The sequence below is a fragment of the Anolis sagrei genome, chromosome 6 (assembly GCF_037176765.1).
Source record: "Anolis sagrei isolate rAnoSag1 chromosome 6, rAnoSag1.mat, whole genome shotgun sequence".
Taxonomy (NCBI): Eukaryota; Metazoa; Chordata; class Lepidosauria; order Squamata; family Dactyloidae; genus Anolis; species Anolis sagrei.
Genome location: NC_090026.1, coordinates 99,804,733 through 99,828,361, shown reverse-complemented (window position 1 = coordinate 99,828,361; position 23,629 = coordinate 99,804,733). Strand labels below are relative to the sequence as shown.

The 23,629-nt window shown below is 36.8% G+C and overlaps 1 protein-coding gene across 2 annotated transcripts in view; it reads left to right on the top strand.

Annotated features, from left to right (window-relative positions):
• Window positions 1-23,197, top strand: part of GLCCI1 (glucocorticoid induced 1) — a 41,640-nt gene extending 18,443 nt beyond the window's left edge. Inside the window, exons 3-8 of one of the 2 annotated variants that reach the window (XM_060782198.2) lie at window positions 4,366-4,452; window positions 6,032-6,142; window positions 7,912-8,064; window positions 12,336-12,546; window positions 19,189-19,309; window positions 20,301-23,197. In XM_060782198.2, coding sequence (XP_060638181.2) covers window positions 4,366-4,452; window positions 6,032-6,142; window positions 7,912-8,064; window positions 12,336-12,546; window positions 19,189-19,309; window positions 20,301-20,649 — 1,032 coding nt within the window. In that variant the 3' untranslated portion in view covers window positions 20,650-23,197. The remainder of the gene's footprint in view (window positions 1-4,365; window positions 4,453-6,031; window positions 6,143-7,911; window positions 8,065-12,335; window positions 12,547-19,188; window positions 19,310-20,300) is intronic. The other variant, XM_060782199.2, reaches the window with a different exon arrangement.
• Window positions 23,198-23,629: the final 432 nt, after the last annotated feature.

The following is a 23,629-nucleotide window of genomic DNA, read 5'->3' as shown; positions in this document are numbered from 1 at the left end:
TTGAAGGCACCATCAGTGTAACTGTTACTTCATCTTGTGAGTTTAATGTGCTTGAAAACATTAACAATTGAATAGGAGGTAAGGATGCTAAGATATACGTTCTGCGTATGAAAACCTTGTTAAACTCTTGTGGTTGTCTTTTATCAAAACATCTAATTAGTTGTACTTAATTATTACTCTCAAAAAGGAAAATTGACATAGTAATAAACTTAAATCTGTGATTTTTTAGAATGCAATATTGACATACCTTCCTCTTAGTGTAGTTGATTTTATCCAAGAGTACTGTTGGCAAGGTTGGATGTTACTATTCCAGTAAGGAGCATGTTAAAGTGGATGTGTAGACTGCTTCATGCATTTCATTATAAGATACTTTGCAGCCATTGGTATTCAAATGGGGGGCAGCCATAACCACTGGAAGAATGCCCAGTTTGTATATAAAGCTTTTTTATGTGTGTATATGCGCGCGTGTGTGTGTGTGTATACACACACACACACACACATATAAATTTATATAAAGTTTATATATAAAGTTTTAAGCTTAGCACAGTGGGTTAAACTGCTAAGCTACAGAAAATCTTGCCAATTATCCGGTCAGCTCTCCTAAAAGTATGGGATCAATATAAAGGGAGGATATACCCCAAAACGCCACTCTGGATGTCCCCCCTTGAAGCCCACCAAAGGAAGGAATTGGGGTGGGGATCATGGCCAACGTATAAAGACCTGCTGTTCAGGGAAAGAAAGGAGATTAAATTAAAATCACAGGAAGAACTAAAAGATCAGTATGATAATATCACTTGGCTACAACATTGGCAGCTGAAAGAATATTTTAGGAAAGATAGCCAAACAGGCTTTATGGAAAACCCAACAGCCTGGGATAGACTTCTGGACAGTCCCAGAAAATATATTAGAAAGGCATATAAGCTATTACTTGAATGGTCAACGGAGGAAGAACGGATCAAAGAATATATGATCAAGTGGGCGAGGCTAATAGGGAGATCTATATCGTTAGAAGAGTGGAGTACTATATGGAATAGAAAAACAAATTACTCCTACTCTTACTACATTAAAGAACATTGGGTAAAAATGACTCATCAGTGGTATCTAAAACCAACCAAAATAGCAAATTTTTCCAAACACATGTGTAATAAATGTTGGAAATGCGGGGAAGAGGAGGGGACCTTCCGACACATGTGGTGGTCCTGCAAGATGGTAAGACCGTTCTGGAAATTAATTCAAGTGAGATGTCAAAAAATAGTAAAGAAAAACGTCCCCTTAAAACCGGAATGCTTTTTATTAGGCTTAACGGATGGGTTGTGGGCCAAAGTGACGGACAAACTGTTTGTGTATTTAATAACAGCAGCCCGTTTACTACTGGCCAAGGTTTGGAGACCTTCGGAGGAAGAGTGGATAGAGAAAATAATAGATATAAGGAATATGGACCACTTAACATATATCCTGTCAGCTTCACGCAATATGCCTGTAACGGCAACAAATTGGACCCTGGTTATAGAATGGCTCAGGGAAAGGAAGATAAAGATGTTAATAGATTAATACCACAACATAAGAAGTTAAGGAATAGTATCCAGGTGGAAGGCTAAGTTATGTAGGATGGCTTAGGAAGGATAATAGGAACAGCAAAAATAATTGGAAGAACGTGTAGGAATGTAAGAAATAGACTGTCCAATGGAGTGGAAAAGGTAGAGTATATGATGTACAGATAATTGAAGATATAAAGACTCACCTTTGTATGTATGAGCAAATAGAAATGTACTATTTAGTGGAAAATTGTAGATTTATAAGATAAGGTACTACAGGAAGAAGAATGAAAATAAACATCTTGGAAGTATAGAAGTACAGAAATCGACACTGAAATACCGCAGTAGGGAGAGGGGAGGTCTGCTGCCAATGCGGGCTCTTTTTCCTCTGTTTTTTAAATATTTGTAGGTGGTGTGCTATGTTATGTCTGTCGATGTAAGTTGGGGATGTCCACTGGGGGTGTTTATGTAGGTCAATGTCTGTTGTTATTGTCATGTCCCTTCTTTTTACTATTGTAATAATAAAATTCAATAAAAAAAAAAAGAAAGGTTGGCAGTTCAAGTCCACATCAAGATGAGCACCCGCCGTCAGTCTGAGCTCCCTGCCCACCTAGCAGATCGAAAACAGAAATGTGAATAGATAAATAGATTCTGCTTTAAGCGGGGATGTAATTAAAGGCCCATAAGAACATGTCGGTGATTTGAGCAATTTCATTGGGAGAACATCTAAGCATGACAAAGCTCCTTGACATGGAAGATGGAGCGATAGCACCCCCCCCCCCCCAGTGGCCGGAGATGCTGGAAATGGAAAAAAGTGGGGGAGGCCTTTACCTCTGTTTATGTAATGTCTGTCATTAATAATTGTATAATGGCATTGAATGTTTGACATATATGTGTTCTGTAATTTTTCCCTGAGTCTCTTGTTTTAAATTGCTTTTAAATTTTGTTAGATTTTAGCTATTCTTGTAAACCGCTCCGAGTCCCAGGGGAGTGGCGGCATATAAGTTCAAATAATAATAATAATAATAATAATAATAATAATAATATGGAGCTGAATACAAATAATGTATATAATTACTATAATTATTATAAAGTGTACAGGTTGAGTATCTTTTATCCAAAATCCTTGGTACCAGAAATGTTTTGGGCTGGGGGAGAGGATTTCCATATACGTATATGATGGCATGTGTTAGCGATGGGGCCTAAATGAAATTCATTTATGATTCATAAACAATTTATGTCTGTAGCATGAAGATAATTTCAACAACATTTTAAATAATTTTGTACATAAAACAAAGCTTGCATATATTGAATAATCAGAAAGCAAAAGTGTCACTATCACAGCCACCCATGTGGGCAGTTTGGGATTTTGATGTATTTTGGATTTTGGAATTCTAGATAAGGTATGCTGCCCCTGAATTTCTACCGCTGTGGGAAATTCTGTTCAAAAAAATTACAATTCCAAGCAAATCACCAGGGCTTACTTTAGTGTGGAAGGCCTTTTCTGTTCTTTCACCCCAAACTGGAAATGAACTTCCAGGTGCTTTTGATTCTGGAAAACAAACATTTAAAAGCACATTTTGGGGCATTGGCGCAGCATATGGGTGATCCCTATGGGTCAAAATTGGCCCTAGTCTGCCAATAATTTAAAAGCAGAATTATCAGCTATCTGGCACAAGACAGCTTTGTGTGCCAGTCTGATGAAGAATGAAAAGGACTAGCATTGAGATCAATATGAACTACCAAGGTGCATTTATTACCGTTGGTGATTGAAGTGGATTCTCAACATTTTCTGAATTTCTGTTGACACTAAACTGCACTCAGTGGATTGATCTTTGCTCAGGAACCTTAGTATTATGGTTCTTTGAAGATAATTAGGAATTTCTTAGAGAATTATCAACACCCTAAAGAACTAATAATTCATAGGATTTCTTTGAAAGAAATCACTAACAGCTTTATAGCAAATGTTCACATAAAGTTTTACTTGACAATAGCTCAGCTGAATTCCAGCTTTAAAACTATAGAGTTCTAAGGAACTATTTTATATTAGTTGAGTTAAATAAGCTTAGATAAGAAAAAGTAGTATAAATAAGAATGCTCACCACTGGTGTTCTGAAGCTTGTGATGCAAAACAGATTTAGCTTTTATGTTATTCATAGGTTAACTTTTAGGATGCTGTAGTATATCTTTTCCTTTTCTTCAGCTAAATATTTTGTGAAAATGATTTATTCTCAGAGAATCTGTGTTTTGAATTTACATTGAACATTTCACTTCCACACTTTTAAATAAATGTCCCCTTTGTTTTGAAACTTTTCACATCTGCTTTTATTCATGTGGCCTAAGCCACATTTTCAGTATAACAGATGTAGCATAAAAAGTGTGAGTGTAGCTTAGAATTACTATATTACATTGGCTATGCTGTTGCTGATCATGAATTACTAATAGAGTAGATACTTTTAAAATATGTAAGTGCATATAATAACAATGAAGATGTGAATAGCAAAGTATTGAGAACATACTCCATTTTGCGCTTTTGGTAGAGATTAGTAGGGGTTAGAACTGAGCTATGAATCATGATGTCTTCTAGTTCAATTTTTGCCCTGTTCCCTACAAACCCACAGCTTAGGGCAAGCCAATCTGATTTTTGCTTTGTTTCAGTTTTTATTTGCAATAATTGGAGTAAAAATAATACTGTTTGTTCTAAGAATATATGTGTGCAAAATGCCTTCAGTACTCAAAATACAAATGGTAAATGGTATTTCTTCTGGAGTTATAAATCTAAAACAGAGGCAAGTCACCAAATCATATTTGTTGGTTTTTGTTCATTTAGACACCTAGCTGTTGGGCCGAAGAGGTATTAGAAAAGAGATCTCATCAGCGTTCAGCTTCATGGGGCAGTGCTGATCAACTAAAAGAAGTAAGTGCTTAACCCTGTGGCAAGTGGGAAGCCCTCAGACTTCACTCTTACTGTAAAATGTTGTTAATGTATTTTGTATCTTTTCATGGGAGTACATCCATGCTTTTTGCTCCCTTATTCAAATTAAGCTTTCTCTGTGTGTGTAGATGAATAGCAAGCATTGGGGAGTCAAAGTGGATCTCTGTGGGAAGATTGGCATGTGAACTCTGTAAGGTCCACAGTTTAATATGTGATAAGAAATTAATCAGTCTGAGAAATCGTGTGAACCTCCGAGATATCTGAAGAGATGATTGAAATACAACATAATTCTGGCTCACACATTCTTGTGGTCTTTATCTGACTATAACTACCATGAAATATAGTTAATGAATTTGGGCCAGGAAATAAAAGCCATTTTATTTTTAAGGGACTGTTCCTGTTTTACTTGCATGCTCAGTCATTGTTGCAGGAATGGGATATGTCATATTTAAGTTATTCTGTAAAGTATTAAGAATCAGGAGGAGTAAGCCAGTGTAATGTAGTGTTGAACTAGGACTTGGGGAGGCCAGGGCTTGAATACCCACTCAGCCATGGAAATTCACTAGGTAGCTATGGGCAAGTCTCTCTCTCTCAGTGTTAGAAGAAGGCAGTGGCAAACCTCTTCTGAATTTTTTTTGTCCAGTAACCCTTGTGGTAAGTTCACAATAAATTGGAGCCTATTTGAAAGTACATAACAATAAATAAACCAAATAAGGTAAGAAAATGATAGCATTTACTGAAAGTACTGAGTGGCTTTGGATACAAGGGTAAAGCTTTTACAGGGTTAGAAAAAAATCTGTGTTGTTGATTACAACTCACAGAAGCAAAATGAAAGAACTTTCTGAATTGTACCCTATATAGTGCAAGTAAATTCATACCGTTTTATTTTTATTTTTAGAATGGCTCTTTTTCAGGTGCTCCAAGGTCTATAGAGCCAAGGCATGGATGATTTGTTCTGGTTAGCTAGTATTACTGGCTGGTTGTTTTCTTTAGGATCACCTTTCTTGAGCTATTTCAATTTACAAACACAAATTAACAAAAGGCTAGTGTTTATTATGGAAAAGATTTCAACTCTGATCAATCATGTAGAGCTACTTAAGTCTTTCCTTGGAAAACAGTAAGCAGTACTGTTTAGGACTACATTCTCTGCAGCAGGTTAATATTGTAGTACAAATACAATACACTTTTTTATCTTCAAAGATGAGATATGTTCAGAATTCTGGAGACAATTCAGAATTAATGTATTTTCCTTCCACGTGAATTACAGCTTTTATGGCTGTGATTCTCAAATGTACTACTTCATCTTGTCTAAAGTATCATAAAACTGCTCCATTCACTTTCAGTTTAAACCTACATTGTTCATGTTAGCAGTCAAGAAGAACGAACAGCAAAGAATGACTAAAGTCACAAGCTACCTTTATGTCTGGAGTGTAGTACTGTATTGCATTTTTGCAATTAACATTTGTTAAGACTGCTATCTCTCTCCCTTCCCAAAATGAAGATTTGAGCACTGTGTATTCCATGCCTTTTGTTACTTGATTTTGTTGCTTCTTCCAATCAGATTGCCAAACTGAGGCAGCAGCTCCAGCGCAGTAAACAAAGTCGTCACAATAAAGAAAAAGAACGTCAGTCACCTCTCCATGGCAACCATATAGCAATCAATCAGACACAGGTAAGTAGACCATTGGGTTTGTTCAGATAGCTCAATAGGATTGAATAAGGCAATATATCCTTTTTGTTCTGAATTCTTATGTACATTTTAAAATTGTATTAAACCTGTATTTTGAAAAGATGTGAAAAGAATTTTATTCCATTATAATTGAGCAATGTTTAGTTCTAGGAAAAGATGAAGAAATAACACCATGATTTAAAAAAATCTTCAGCAGATATATGGTTATAGCATTGTCCAATAGACTTAAGAACGTTGTCTATTTTTTCCAGTGGACAGCTTGACGCCATTATTGAATTATGGCCACTTGCCTAGAAATCTCTTTTAGTACTGTTGAAAATGTATGTGTCTGATAATTTATTACTAAAATGTGTAACTGTTGGAACAGCAAAAGAACAGTAATATATTTAATTTGTCTTATCACTTACTCTCATTATTCCTTGTTTTACATTAATCTGCAATCATGTTTTACATTGAATATAGTATAATGTTGCCAACAAATAATGTGGTAGATAATATGGAGCCCTATAGAGCTGTGCTTTTATTATTATTATTATTAATAATAATAATAATAATAATAATTTATTAATCTTTTATAATGGTAAACAAAGCTAATTTTTTTATTTTCTTATCTATGTATTAAGAAATGTGCAGAGGTCTAAGTCTAAATAAAATCTCGCAAAACTTATAGTTTTTCCTTTTAATTCGCTATGCAAAAGTGGCTTACAACAGATAATCTTTTGTAATGTTTGATAAGATTCGAGACAGCCCAATGACTTCATTGCCTCAAGTGGTTAATGCTGTTCTTGGGAGCTCCTCCTCCTCTTCTGTGAAGAACTGCAACAGCTCAACCTCCTGTACCCAGAAGTGGTGATCATGTATTAGTGTACAGCATTTTCAATTTTTTTCTCAAAAACTATTTGGTCAAATATGCTCCTATACAGTTCCAGCTTTGTGGAATGCTGTTTTTTAAAAAATATTTATTGCTCAAATTTTTTAATCCAATATTGTAATATAAACAATAGTTTATATCGTAGTGCACATTATGTTATTTGTAGTCTATCTTTGTTTGGGGGAGTTTGCTAGAATAAGATCTTGTACTAATAAAATAGTCACTTGGTTTTGCTTGTGTCTTGATTGTATTGTGCAAGTATCTTGGTCATCTAATATGCTTACTAAGAAAGCACGCTTAAGACTAAATTCTTACAGCCTAAAGCAGGAGTAAGCTCATTATATTTGGTGTGATTTTCTTCTTAGTATACAGATATGACATAAGGTTGATATAGAACACAAAAACAGCAATTGCTAAATATTTGCCCAGTGTAGTTGGGATTAGAAAAAAGGTGCTCATCTTAAGTTCAGCTGATAAATAATAGTTAAAACAAATAATAAAGATTGATCAGTTGCTTTCTATAGTTCATCATTTCACACCCTTCTGAAATACTATGTTCTCCCATGTTAGAATAACTTTGTGATAGGTCACTGATGTTCCTCTTAATATGCTTGCTCAGTTTATATAATGCATTTGGTTTATATCAGAGTCAGTTCTTTTTGTGTTGCATGCTATTTTGTAAGTCACTAAAAGAGTAGCATAGTGAGTTAATGGACCCATTTTCATTGGAAATCTGCAGCCACTGATGGGCTTCGGGATTAAGAAATCAATGCATGTCCCTTTGTTTTATCATTTCTGTACTTTAAGGCTAAGTTCAGAAATCAGCCTTTTTTCTCGTAGGTTTTAAGTGAATCTGACATATCTCTTATTTGCTCTATAGGCTTCTCTCTCAAGGTCAGTCCCTATGCCACTGTCAAATATTTCAGTGCCAAAATCAACTGTTTCACGTGTGCCATGCAATGTAGAAGGCATAAGCCCTGAATTAGAGAAAGTGTTCATAAAAGAAAACAGTGGAAAAGAAGATGTGTCCAAGGTAAGACAGATGCTAAGAGTTTTATTTTGATGGGCATGATATATACATGGAAATTAGATATGGTATAATTTTTTCTAAATTTTTTGAAATGAGATCATTTAATACATATAAATAATATATCTATCTTCTTCGTGGTCTCTGAATCACATATGTGGTTTACTGTGCTTGCACAGGCTCCAACGGAAAGGTTTTCTAAGCTCCAGCTTTCAAGTTTTGGCGGTAACCCCATCCACTCCTCTGGGGGCATAAATATGCCACACACCAACGGCTCCCCAGTTCCTTTTCATCCACTGCTGCAGCAGCTCAATCAAAAAGCCAGCTGTATTGCAGACACATCATGTTGACTACTTGCTTCAAGAGATGTGGCCAATGCACCGTGAAAATGCAGGACTCAGACAGACACTATAAACGCCTCCAGTGCTTGTTGGAGAGCCATGTAGTTGGCTTCTGTCAGTACTGCCAGGTATTCACAGTTCAAGCCAGGAGAAACAGAGAATCAAAGCTTTGGGCGATCCTCTACCAGTAAACCCTGGCTCCCTCCACTTCAGCTAAATTGAACTCAAAATCAGGTACATCAAATCAGCCAATGCCATCAGTAGCTCCATTGACCTCAGCCTCAATCACAACAGTACCTTCCTCCTCATTCATGAGGATCGCCTTAAAGTGCTCACTTGAAGAATGGAAATGAGCTGCATTTCAAGCATCACAAGAAAACCTTCCTTTGATTCCCCCACCACCAGATAAATAGTTTGAAGTGGACCTCAGAAAAAAGAGAAAAAAAAGGAATATTCAACCCTCATCCACTTTTAAGAGCAGAAACAAGATGCCCTCCTCAGCAGCATCCACACACTGCTCTTCGCTGGCCTTACTGTAACAACAGCCTTCTCCGACCCCACAGAAACCACTCTTGGAAGGCGAAGTACAAGACCTAGTCACCCCCTCAATCGGTATGCATGGGCATCCAAGTACCAGTGATGATACATGGCCCTCCATAAAGCTCCTGCCATCAACTTTTCCCTGCTTAAATGAAGACCACCTCTTCAAAGTATGGCAAACAGCCCACCCTGCAAGAGTATCTCACACTTCTGTGGAGTCAGCGGCCAAGCAGCACGCACCAATCTCACCTTCTCCAACTGTGGTGCTTGGACTTGCTATGTCAAGACCTTCCCCCCTCCCAAGGTGCAACATGAGGCTACAGCTCATTGGCCAGTGACTGCAGCCCAACACTGTGACTCCAATAATCTATCACTGTGACTCAGATCCTCGGGATCTGTCCTGTCCCTTGGCATTGACTTCTCCCCGACAAGTAGCCTTGGTAGACCCACCATCTCCCATGGATAATATTCAGGCATTCACAAATCAGATGGTCCAAGTAGCAGAAACCCTTGGAGGTAAAGCAATAATCAAAGGTGATGGATGACCTGGTCTTCAAAAAAGTCCAGAGTCAAGCATCTCCAGCTACCCTGCTTTCTTTTCCTTCATACCTCCTAAAAGTCCAGAGGAGTGGGCGGTGTTATTGCCAAAATTCAAAAGCTAGAGCCTGGAAAACTCTGTTGGAGCCTGTGCAAACTCAGTAAACTCACATATGTGACTGCGCAGAGGTTCACTAAAAAAAAACCAACCAAAAAACACAGAGGTATGTAACCTGCCCATTCTACATATTTTGAAGATATTTTGTAACATATATATTCCACATTAGAATAGCTATGCTAACTAAGAACATACATATTTTTTCTAACACTTGTACATATTAGGTAATAAGTTTACTTGTGTTTTCTTCAAGGAAATGGTAGTGTGAGATGGCAGAAAGTCAGTACGCATTGCTTTATTTAACTGATGGTGATGGTAAGACAATCAGGACATTGTAGAAAGCTTCATTTCAGTATCAAAATTTAACACTGAAAATTTAAAACACAGTTAAAGTGATTGGAATTTTACTGATGCAAGATGTGAGTAATGTTTTAGTTGCCTGGTGCCTCATGTAAGGAGAAATGTGGGATAGAATACACATTGAGCACTAGTGTTAATCTGGTTATTATAGCTGCAAACATTAACAATGCTAATTTAGTAATGAAACAAATAGCCATGTAAGATTTATGCTCTTTTTCTCAAAAAGTATTGCTGGAGGTTTACTTTCCTGCCATACTAAATGGCAGTCTGATCCAACATCACATGAGGAGGAACTGTGGTGACTTCATTAGGGCTCCTCAGTTTTAAGTGGTTTGCTGGATTGTTGCCAGAACTTTCACAATGAAATAAGACATTCTCACCTCAAAAGACACAACCAGATCTAATGCTTTTTTTTTATCTCAAGAACTAATACTATTGGATAAGTCCAAACTGACTGATGGAGAATAAATCCAGTGTTAGTAATACTTAACAACTCTAATTACAGGAGTGAAAAATACTGGAAAAATTGCCTTTGAATTTGTGATAATTGTTCCTAAATCTTTTAAAGTATTTTGAAGAAGTCTTTCATATATGTTAACAATTATTTTCCTGTTCCATATGTAAATAGTTGTGGTTTTTTCCTGTTGAACAAAGGCTGTTATCAGGACATGACTTGTCTATCTTCAGCTATACTATGCCATCTTATATTTCGTGTCAATTACCGTGCTGTATAATGTAATTTTACATGGATCTCTGCTGAATGAGAAACACTATGTTTTCTTTAGTATTCTCCATCAGCCCAACAGCACCAGAAAATAGTTTGAATCTGTCATTGGTATGAAGGATACTTTAAAAAGTTGAGAGTTGTCATGATCCAGCTCTGCCCCATCCTACCCAAAGAATGATTCCTGATAGACTCTTAATTTGAATATTTTTGAATCATTAGAACCAGATAAACTCTATGATGGCCACAATAGAAAAAAAAGTAATTTGGGGGAGGGTGTCCTTATGAAGAGTGCAGAATTCTTGCTGTGGATTAAAAACCTGCTGCCAGTGCCATGGTTTTATAAGATTATGCAGTAAACAAAGCAAATGGAAAATAATCTTGAAATACATATTTATCTTACACGAAAGAAAAGCTATTTTTATATATTCATTGATTCCATTTAAACGTTTTGAAAGAAATGTCCGAAGTAGAATTGCAGCATTCTTTATGTCCAGATTTTCTAAAAATGCCCTTGTGCATTGAAAGCCCTGAATATAAATGAAGGAGAAAATATTATTCTTCATTGCAAGAACAATATTTTGAGGACTCTAGGATTAGTAGGTGCTTTTTAATCTTTCAGGAATGTGAACCACTTATTTTGAACACACTAACTTTTCCAGAACTTTTTCAGGAGGAAGATATTGTTTCATCCATTGTAGACTTTCTCTTCAGTTGGTCGACTCAGTATTTTTCTGCATTGCTATTTCTGAGTCTTCCCATAATGGCCTACATTTTCATAGTATGATACCTCCAACTTTGCGACCCAGAATTTAATCTATATTCATGTGTTTTAAAGGCTTTGTCAGTTTTGACAGCTTTTAGATGAATTGAGATGTGAAATGGTTCATGAAATTTTGCTTGTATTTGACGTAGAAATACTATACTATAACTTCTATACCTGTATTGTAGAAACCCATTTTGAAAAATCATATAGAGCAGCTATTTTGAAAAATCATACAGAAAAATCATATAAAGTTTTCTGGACACTTTTTGGACACTAGTATGAAACAATCATAAATCTTAACAAAACGAATTAGCTAAGGAAGAGCAAAAGTAATATATGCTGAGGCAATCCCTTCTATTACTGTTTCCTAACCTTTAGGGCAAGATATCAGGGAATTGTTGCTGAAAGGAGCAATATGTTTGGGTTTTTTTTGCAAAAGAGAAGCTTTGAATTGTGTCTCATAGTGATAAAAGTAGTCATTTAAAACTGTGTTACTTTTTGTGTCTTCTTTAATTAAATGCCTTGGTTTTGTTTTCCTTTCATACTGTTATATCCTTTTCTTTTTAAAAAATCATTTGTTTAGTACGGATAAATCTCAGCATGAGGGCTAACTGTCAAAGTGCATCCAGCCCCAACATTTGTTTAAGGATATAGCTGCACATTTGAGTGACTGAAATTTTCATGCCGTCTGTTGAACTAAATGAGTTGAAGAACAGCATGGCATTGTGTCATTTGCCTCCTTTTGTAGGAAGTTGACTTCCCTCCCTCTCACAAGGTCATGTCTGGTTTGAAAAAAATTAGTACAGGTCAGAGTGCCCTCCAGGTCTCAGACTTCACTGCAGGAGAACAAATTGTAACTGTGCATTTTAATAATGTTGCTTTTGTTTGCAGCCCTTGGATATTCCTGATGGCCGAAGAGCACCGTTACCTGCTCACTATCGTAGCAGCAGCACACGCAGCATTGATACGCAAACACCTTCTGTCCAGGAGCGCAGCAGCAGCTGTAGTAGTCATTCCCCTTGCATCTCTCCCTTTTGTCCTCCTGAATCTCAGGATGGGAGTCCTTTTTCCACAGAAGACATGCTGTATGACCGTGACAAAGGTGAGGGCCAATTTGAATCGCTAATCCTGGCTGGCTTCTACTCAGCAGTATGCTCATTGTGCTTAAATCAGATTTTTTTCTGTCCTGTTGATGTGAATTAAAACCACTCATAATTGTTTTTGCTTGTTTACATATGTTTTCCCTCTTGTTTGTGCAGTTTCACAAACATCTTCCATAAATGTCAGAAAAAACACAGCAAACAAGTCTTTTATCTATTTTCATGAAGTTAAAGAAAAGTGTTGCTGAGATGTTCTGTATAAAATAGTGCATACATTGTTGGTCAAAGAAGTGAATCCAATTTGTGGTTGTGTTTTTAAGTAATTAAACTTTAATTTGCCCTCCCTTTATTGTTCATTTGGCGGCATTAAACTAGAAAGATAATACAATTCTTCCAAATCAGTGCACACAATATTATGGCATGGGAAAGACTTCGGTGATGAATGAATCACTGGCCAAATTTTGCTATCTATTATTTTAAGAGTGCAATCCTTTCTATGTCAACTAAGAAGTAAGCCCTGTTGAAGGTGCTCCCAGTCAAGTGAGTATAGATTGCAATCTGTTTGCAAGAGTTAAAGTAGAGATGTTCATAGTTTTGGGACAGAGTCAGTGCTTTTGTGCCTTTGCAGTGCTATGCAAGCATGGATGTTGGCAGTGAGCATGGAATTCAGCACGCTTAACATTTTGTTTTTCCTTTCCTTTTTCTGGTCACTATGTTTTTTAACCTTAATGACTACAAATATATATAGTGATTGACTAGTCTCAATTTAAGTAGATCCCGTTATTGATCCATCTCTAGTTGGAGCTGCAGCTGGATTTAAGTGTACATACTAATTTGCTCCATGGAGCATTTAAGATATTTGTGTAGACACTGGCCTACAAATATCTGAAACATGGTTTGTTAGAACATGCCTTGTGATCAATTTTTTGTGTAAAATTGATGAATGCTGTAGAATTTTATTATTCTGTATATTTATATTTAAAAGCAAGTCAAATACATATTTGGTCAAGAGGGACATTCTATATTAACAACATCATTCAGGTTTGGAATACAAACAGAAAAAACAGGGGAATATTTTTTTCTTATTTCATATATTATTCATTCACCAAATGAATGTGCGTATCCCTTAATTTTAAAGCACATTTAGTCATTTCTTCGTTCCATTTTATACTTTTTCTGTTTTTGTTTCTTTTCTGTAAACGGTCACTTTCTACACATGCTTAAACTTGGCTTCCCTGTCCCTTCAATTTCTTTTCTTTCTATTTCCAGCCCCATCTGACTTGTTTTCATTCCCTTTCTCTCTATTTAGGTATGCTTTCACTATACATGGAGGCTTCCTTAAGTCCATGTGTCACTGTACTGCTTCTTCTGTCTTCTTTATGTTCAGTTGGATTCATTCAGACCTTTTATCAGAAAAGATGTTCTTGCAGTACAACCAACCCCCTTCCACCCAAGGAACATCACAGCTTGGTTGTATTATGGCTATGTGTTTCATGTTAAAATGTAGGTTAAGAAGATGATCTAGCATTTTGATATGTAAATAAACATAAAATGCTATGTTGTGTTGAATGGAAAGCACAACAGTAATTAATTATGTCCTCTTTCCATATCATAGCAGGGCGATATACACATAAAATTAAAACATTTTAAATTATTTAAATAGATTAAACATATTGAATAGTTTGGCAATTTAAAAAAAATGTTGAAAAGATTGCATCAGGTCACCCAGACAAGGCATTGTGTCCCAGTTGAGAACATTGTCTTCCATTTTCTATTGGCAACAATCCCTTTAAGACCAATGTTAAATGCTGTCTACGTGATGCCTGGGTGAGCAATTCGACTGCCAGGATTTGCATGAGTTGGAGCTTGCAAATCACCATCAGAGACCCAACATAGAATACATTATAGTAGTTTAATATGCAAGTTAGGAATGTGTGAACTCCATACTGTGTCTGCATTATCTTTATCCAAAAAGGGCTGTAGCAGGTGGACAAATAGAAGCTGCCCCAAACACTCAGCAAGTCCATCAAGTATAGACTGTTTCCCAATTGCTGGATACAGGAATCACCAGTAAGCAGATTCTTTTTATTGTCAGAATTCAGCTTCACTCCACTGCCTTTCAGTCAGCTGTCTACAGTATCCAGGCACTGGTCCATCATCTGCAACACTCCCAACTATGATGCCCAGGAAAGGTAGAGCTGAGTGCCATCACCCATAGATCTGATAACCCCACCCATGGGAGATATGGTGGAATACTTACATGCCATGGGGTGGGAGGGATAAGATGAAATCCTTTGGCACCACACACCTTGATAGCTATGGAACTGAACAGAAATTTCCCAATACCAGTGTCTCAAACCAATATTGTGCGTACTGTTAACAGATTGCTTCCTACTCCTAGCTCTCAGACTTGGTCTGACAAAATACCTTCTTTATTGGCATCAAGATCTGCCAAAAGATCTAGGAAGATCAGTAGGATAGTATTCCTCATGTCTTTCCTTCATTCCTGAAACCAAACTGAAATTAGTCCAGATAATGAGATTCTTCTGTCTGATGGTCTCCAGCCACCACATGCTGAAGCATCTCATCCAAACAGAAGGTATTAGCAGTAGGAGGGTAGTTCTTTCAGAGCTTTAGGTCCAAGGGGATCCACTTTAGGAAAAAAATACCGTAAGTTCTTTCAAGATAGCATGTACTTTCCTTGAGAATTATCCCCCCTGAACGTACTCTTTGAGTCACATTTCGGGAGATAAAGTGGGGTAATAATAATAATAAGCATCATCAATCCCACTCTACTTGACAGCTAAAATGGGGGGGGGGGGAGGAATCTTACATGTGGTGGAACAAACTGATTCAAGCAACTTGTTGACATTGTAAGATGACATTAACTGAAATTGATCCAATCCCCCACCCCCAAAAAGTTGCTTTCTAAGTCAAATATATAAAGACTTTAATTTTCTCATATTTTCATAGCTTTTAACCTGTTCTCTACAGCCAGAATGTTGTCTTTTTAACATAAATATAAATTTAAATCCATTTTACTACTGTGATTATTCTGCATGGTCTCTGAGTTTGAATCATATATAACTTCTGTGCACTTCCAGTTTTGACCCTGTTCCAAAGTTCTAGCATGAGAATTGGCACATTTTCCTCCCTCTGGGCAAGTTTTGCCTTGTGCACCTGCCTTACAGGAGGCCCAGAGTTCTGTATAAATCTGATTAACTGCCAAAATTGTCATATTTTTTTTGTTATTTTAAAATACATTTTTTGATTAGCCACTCTGATGTAGTTACAACTTTAAAGCCTGTGCAAGGTCACTTGTTCAAGCAGTTGCCTGAGCTGTCTTTGGAGCAAGTGACAACTTGATAGGCAATGCATCTGTTCACTAATCTGGTGGCCACTGAAAAAGTAGATTTGCCAAAACAACTGTGTAGTATGTTTAATTCAGCACAAAGAAATAGCAGGTTTTCTAGATAAAATACTGCTGTTTATGCATGCTCAGATGCATGTGATTTTATTTTATTGTATCTTGGCCTTAAAAAAATCCTGCTGAACATTATATTTTCCCACTAACTTAAAAAACAGCTAATATTTTCTTTTCAAAGCAAAACTTTGCTGGCACCAGGTTAGATAAATAAAACATGCTATCTCAGTGAATATTAATGCTGAATGTTCTATTTCTTTAGAAGCTTGGCAAACACATAATGTCTTTGTTTTTAACTGTTGACTTACTTGGGTTGTAGTCACTGGCTCCAGTTTAATAATAGGTTTATAGGGATGTCATTATGTAGACCTTTCCTGTCTATTGTAACAGGAACTAACAAGGGTTCTTTTATTGTTGAATACAGTTTTCAACTGCCAAGTATGTATTACTATTTCAGACAGGAGTATGTATTTATACCATGGATGTGGAGTAGGCCGTTTTCTGGAAACAACTTGAAATAATATACAGAGTGATTTACTGCAGTATTTGTCCATGCAACAACTTTGAATTGTGTATCAAACTACTTATTCTCTTTTGAGAATCTTTGCTTTCTAGAAAAGGGGTTTTCATTCTATTTTAATTGGAGAAATTGGAAGAAAAGAGAAGTAAAGCTAAATAACCCCCAGGGAGGCATTAGTGGTGATGATAGTCTGATTGTATCCTGCCCTATCTTCAGATTTATCTTGTGCAGTTGTTCTGATTCTTTGGGTAATTGTCTAGAGAAATAAACCATTCATAATGCTTACTCTTCCCACTTCTCCCTTCTAGAGTAGAGAGCTCTAAACCTTTTTTCTGGATCCAACTTTCACAGAATTAGTGTCTGTTCAAGCCATCCCTTTACTTTAGGGTTCTTCCATGAAGGTTCAGCCTGTGAGTTGATAAACATCATGTACCAGTTGTTTTGGAAAGAGACATGCTCAATTTGAATGTCTTATGTAAAAGTGGCATTTAAAATGATAGCAAAAGGTTATGTGGTTTTGTTCCCTGTCGTAGGTTTTATTTTCTTCTTCAGCTGAATTTCCATTGTACTTTTCAGTAGTAAATCAGCTTTAAGCTGAGTCTGACTGTGTCTCTGAATAAAAAATGGAAGTTAATAATTGATCAAGCGTGGGGAGAACTAACCTGCTGGCCAGACACAGACCTGCTTTACATTTCTAAAGCATCTTTTCTTTTCGGTCTGAGGCTGTGCTTTGACCACAGGCTCCACTGCCGCTCCTAGGATAGGATCAGCTGTTTACTTTACATTTCTATAAAGAGTGGCTTAAATAGGTTGAAAATTTCAAAAGAAAGTCTGCAAAAGGAACTCATGGTCTGCTTTGGGATGGGAGAGTGATCTTGCACAGCAGGAGGTGGAAAAAATGTTAATGGCACCTGTTGTGTGTGTGAGGAAGGGGAGGTTAGCAAGGGCCCAGCCTGCAGTGTGATTAGAAGCAGTTATATAGCATTAAAAGTGCCAGCTCCATGGGGTGTCAGTGATTAGAATTCAGTTTGGTGACCCCCTGTGCTATTTACAGCCTGCCGGTTCACTTTTGAGACCTTGCTCTACAAAGAAAGATACTTGTTTTTGGCCTTTATTTTTTTTTGAATTCTGAAACAGAAGTCCACTTCTGATAAGTACATTTCTCCTTCTTTTGGTAACAGACTGCACCTTTAATGTTGACTGGCCATCTGTTTAATATAGCTACTCTCAGTTAAAGAAAAGTTTGCTTACTACACATCATTTGCTCCAGTATAAAAAAATCAGGACTTTAAAAGGGATTTAGAGGGCATATGGCACTGAATATACATAATAGCAATGCTGGAAAAAAACTTGTTGTTTGAAGTTAAAGAACTGAACAATAATAGAAATGTTTCCATAGATAATCACTGTAGCTATACTTGATTAAATACAGATATAGAAGTTAATACTGGCAGATCCCTGCAGATTGACAATCTTTCATTTTTGTTATATTTGTGTGGGGTTTTGCTTTCTCATCAGAATGTGGTTACTTAATTTGTGGGAATAGGAGGACATTTAGAAACCGATAAAAAGGATCAGGTCACTCATGGAAGAAGATCCAGAAAAGTACAGAGAATTGTTAGAGACAATAAAGAAATTTAGAGATGAAGAGCTGGAACATCATGACACTGGACTCGACCATGATGCAGCACTGGCTCAAGCATATTCTGTTCTGAATACAATGCAGATAGAATGTAAAGCGGCAATATTTTTATCAGAAAGAATATAGCAAACGTTTTGACAATACTAGAATAACAGGTGTAAATTAAGGATTTATCAGTATATTTCAATAATATAAAATAAAATTATTCAATAATAAAAAGGAGAAGTTATAGCCAGTTTTTAAACACTAAAAAAGAACTGGGATTTCTTCCTCAGTTGTCTCTGTGAGTCACACAATTGTGTTTGATTATACCTGTGCGGGCTTAACAGAAACTTTTCTATACATCTTTGGTTCAAATTTTAGCGGTAATCTCAGGGCATAAAAGAGCACCCTGGCCAGTTGCTTCCTAGTTCCTTTTTGTCCACCACTGCCATAGCTCTTCAGGAACTTCGTGCTACCTTCCACGCTTCGTACCGCCTTTTCCTCATGTTGACCACACGCTTCAAGAGGTGCTCACAATGCCCCACCAAGATGCCAAACACCAATGGCATTGGCATTATATAGGAACTGTTTTTCCTTTTAGTATCTTTTCTGTATATGGCACCATGAACAATATTTCAAAATGATTTTGTATTTCAGAAGCTATTTATGACATTTTCAGGGTTTATGCATTGATAAGGCACGGCTGAATTCTGTATTACCATTAACCACTTGCCTTTTTTTTAATATAGTAGAAATATTGACTTGATCATTTACATTTCAGAAATGCATACTGAAGAACTTATTTGTTTCCAGGATTATCGCTTTTCTTTATTCAGTTTGTAGCATTAGGATAAAAAGTACCTTCCTGTTATGCACTGCTATATAGAAGATTGTGGCTTCATTGAAACCTTTATCGAGAAGAGAGTGCTAGAAGCAGCCTACAGTGAAAGAAGTTCAATAATTTGAAGTAAACGGGCACTAGTGGTAAAGTTTTGCAAAAGCCACTGTGTTTGGAAATCAGATTTAATTAAAAAGCGCTCTCAATCCCTAGTAATGCAACTGCTTTAAATTTTCAGACAGTGGGAGTAGCTCACCGTTGCCCAAGTATGCCTCCTCTCCTAAACCCAACAACAGCTACATGTTCAAACGAGAGCCCCCAGAGGGATGTGAGCGAGTGAAGGTCTTTGAGGAAATGTCGTAAGTAAAGCCTTTTATATCAGCTGGGATCTGCAAATACAGGAAACCTTTTCACTGGACCTTTTTCAACTGCAGATGAATAAAGTACTCCAGCTGATGAGAGTTTTTTTCCCTTTCAGAAGCAAAGCACTCTTGCCGGTTTTGCACAGTGAAGAAATTGAAATGTTCCTGTAAGGGGGAATGGAACATTTTTATTCTTAACTATGTGGCCCATATTTATAAAAATATAACCAAAGGGGAAATGCAAGCTGAGCAATGGTTTCTTTAGTATTTCAACAAACATAACTGCAACCTGCATAAAACTACCTTTGAAAGGATAACAATGTAGCTGTAGTTCTTTAGCTTTTAAAGTTTGACAGCAGCAGCTATGGCTAGAGTTCTTTCAGTGAAACTTAATAGTTTCCTTGAGATAGTTATGTGTGTGTATGTGTATCCATATGTATCTAAGAGAGACTGAGATAGCTAATAAATGCAATAGAGCCTCTGTTTCCCCTTTTGCTTTATAACTTTATCAGGAGCTAAAAATAGGACAATTTGTCGGTGTAGGAAGACAAGTTCTTGTTGCATGGGCAAGTGACTCAAGCCCCAATACGTTATTTTAGCCCCAGTAAAATAGCTTCTAGACTTAACAGCAGAAGAATCTGCTTAGAAAATGAAGTATTGCTGAGAAGAAGAAGAATATTGTGCAGCCGTTTCATGTGTTTAATCTGGGAATTTTCTGTTGATAAACCCCACATGGCTGGATTTGCAACCTGGTTAGTATATTAGAATCATTGCTAAAACCTGTAGATACTCTAATTGCTCTCTGGTTGGGATTTTTATTGCTGTGAATCAATCAGCTGACTACCAATATGGAAGATGTTTGCCCATTCGTCAGATAATTCCATTCTGTGTTACTCATATTTTAGCAACATACAACACCTACATTAAACCACATCCAACTGTGTTCAACTGTTTAACTTTAGTTTCTTTTGCACCCGTTTTGTTATAGGACTCGTCAGCCTGTCTCAGCCCCTCTCTTTTCATGTCCTGACAAAAACAAGGTTAATTTCATCCCAACCGGATCAGCTTTCTGTCCTGTAAAACTTCTGGGTCCTTTACTCCCTGCTTCTGACCTAACGCTTAAGAGCTCTCCAAATTCTGGTCAAAGCACCGCTTTGAGTACTCTGACTGTTGAGCAGCTTTCCTCTCGGGTCTCTTTCTCCTCTCTGTCGGACGACACCAGCGCAGTGGACTCTACGGAGGTCTTAGTCCAACAGCCATCCCATCAACCACCACAGCTTTTACAAGACCTGCAGTCTGAAGACCATGCCATTCCTCAAAATTACGTAATAATTTAGATCAAGTCAGAGTATCAGTTTGAAACTCAATTGCATGAGTGGCAATTTTTCCAGAAAACAAAACAAAGCTACTTATATTCTTTCTATATTTCAGTGCTGTTTTTGGCAGGGACAGAATGCTCTTACTCAGCATTTGTGTGTTGCGCATATTTGGGTGGGAGGAACAGAATGTTTGTAGGATCTGAGTATCATTAAGCATTTTAAGTGGAGACTATGCATTTCATAGAATGTTTGGCCAGATTAGTACTGAGTCCTGTTTCAAATTTTACAGTATAAATAAGCTCTATATCAAACAGAGGTTGCCTGTCTAAATAGAAAATGTCTTGCTGTGTTGTGTTCTATGGAAAATACTGTATGTCAGGATTATGTTTACAATTTATCCAGGTATTTATGTTTTGAACTTCTGTAATACATACAATGCAAAAAAAGAAAAATATATGGCCACACCAGTTGCACAGTGCCCACCCTATGGCCTAGCTTCAGGTACTTCTCTCGAAGTCTAAACTCAGGTAACTTGGAATGTATATCACGTTGGGATATAAAATATTTTACAGCTAAAAAGCTAAAGAGGGTACATCACTCTTCTGCCTTTCATTATTTTATGCATACATATTTCCTCATTACATTCCACTTTCTTGGGAAAAGTGCATTCAAATCTAGAGAAATAACTTACCCTTGACATGGGTAAAAACGTGAGGAGAACCAGCAAATTGTGATGTCTGTCATTACATTGTCATGTGGTTAGAAGTGAAACAACCATTGCATTTACTGTCATTTTAGCGTGTCGACTCACATCTAAATGTTTCAGGTGTTGCACAGTTAATAATTATTAAGCTGTTTGTGAATGCAGTACAAGATTGTACATAAGAAACATTCCATGGTGTGTGTGAGAGAAACAGTCCAAGACATTTTTTTTTTCATTTTAATTACAGGAAAAGAAAAATAATTGAGTTTCAGTAGGGGTGCAGGATTTTTACTCCCCTCATGTTTGCATTGGCAAGTTAAGGACATGAAATGCTACTGTTACCATTTTAAGAATTCAACGTTTAGTTTCTCTTTTGGAGAAAATATATGTTAATAATGTGCTGGTTGCAAAAAAAATCACTCTTGGGAGGATATGGATAGCTAAACTTTATTTTATGTGTACGGTGGGTATTTTGCACCTACATTTGAAAAAGAAATCTCTTTAAGAAATATGTAAGATTTTATAAAATAACAAAAACAGGAAAACAGAAAAAAGCAATAGTTACGTTATCAAAGCCTTTGCTCGTACTGGTTTAGACCATTGACAGTGAGATTTCTCACCCTTTGAAAGTGGGTGGACAGTGCTGGGGCCTGTGCGTTGTCTTCGCAGATGCTGCATCGCCTGGGAGCAACAAGCAGCATTTCCTTACTGCCCTGGAACTGTGACAGCACTGCTTTTGGAGATAATAATCTGCAATACAAAGAGGAGCCCAAAGGCAAGAGGCACTCAATATTCTTGGATCTTTGCTTTCAGTTCTGTGGGAGTAGCTTTATGCAAGTCTAGAAAACTTGCTTCCTCTGTTCAGGAACTGAAAAGATTAAAGCTGCAGCTGCTACCGCTGCTGCATTTATACTCACTCCACTACTTTCCAATGAAAAATGGAGGGGAGAGAGAGAGAGAAAAAAAAAAGGCCTCAATCAAGAGTACCTAAGAAAAGAAATATGGAAATTATATAGCATGTGTGTGTTGTTGCAAGATAAAGCCCAGTTTCCTTCCTATCGTCACCAAAGAATTTGGTAATAGCCTGTTAGGAAGTGTAGACTTAACAGCCTCTGTACAGTTGTTGTATGACTGTAAGAGTATGCTGAGAGTGGGAGCTTAAATCTGTTTCATGTACACACAGTAATTTCGTTTTTAAAAAACCAATCCAGCAACAGGCGTCTTAAGCTTACTAATCTCAGGCCTCGGTGAAAGCACTATATAGTTTGTATCTTAAAGCATAAGGGAAAAGTGTTCAATTCTTGTGATCAAATGTGCGTTCCTTTAAGGTTCTACAGTAAAGTTGAATATAACCGTACAGTTCCTTTTTTATGCTTGTTTTGAAATAGAATTACATAGTCTTGGTTTGCAATGCTTCAGTTAATGGAAAGCTCTATCAGCTGCCTTTTAGATCAAGAATGAACTTTGGTGTACAACCTTGGCAGTGATATGATTTGTTCTGTTTTCCCACGAGAAACTGCATATTAATTGTCAACATGCATTTGTTCTTAGTGTTTTGGAAGGTTCTGAATCAAATGTGTTAAAGCTAATGCTTTGCTATGTAAATTCCCCAGCCGTTGTTGATCTCTGATATATCGTACATACAGCTGTAGAAGGTTGTCAAATCTTGTTTCAGGAGTTTTGTACATAGATGTACTGCTATTTCTAGCCACTGTGCTAAACAGTATTCAGATTACCACACAATATTGCTTTACATGAGGAAAAGTGTGGCTTTTGTTTTGTATTTTTTCAGTATAGAAATTCTTGTGTCTTATTTAAATAAAATTATTAGGAAAAAAAAACCTACACACCCAACAACTGTAATATATATAGTGTTTTGTTTATTTGAAAGCTATAAGGCACTTGCTGTAAACATTCAGATAGAATGTGGTCTATAGCAGAAATAGAAAGGCAGCCTTAGGTGTCGCTTTTGTGACTCCACAAAGTTGGGCTACAGAATCAAGAAAGACTGTTAAGGCATCTAGAGATGAGGTCCCTTCATCAGCCCTCTGATTTGGAAGTTGCAACAGTACGGCCTAAAACATTGACTAAGAAAGCATTTTTTAAAAAACAAAATTAAAGATAAAAGGAGATGGAAATAGTGTATTGGTTCAATCTCCTCAGAAGAAAGTGAATTTGATGGGCATAGGTGTGATTGCACTTTCTGGATAACATTGTGAATTGAAGAGTTCTAGTCAGGAGGAAAGCTGGAGTGAGGAGAGTTGCCAGCCACTCAGAGAAGGCAATGATTTTAAC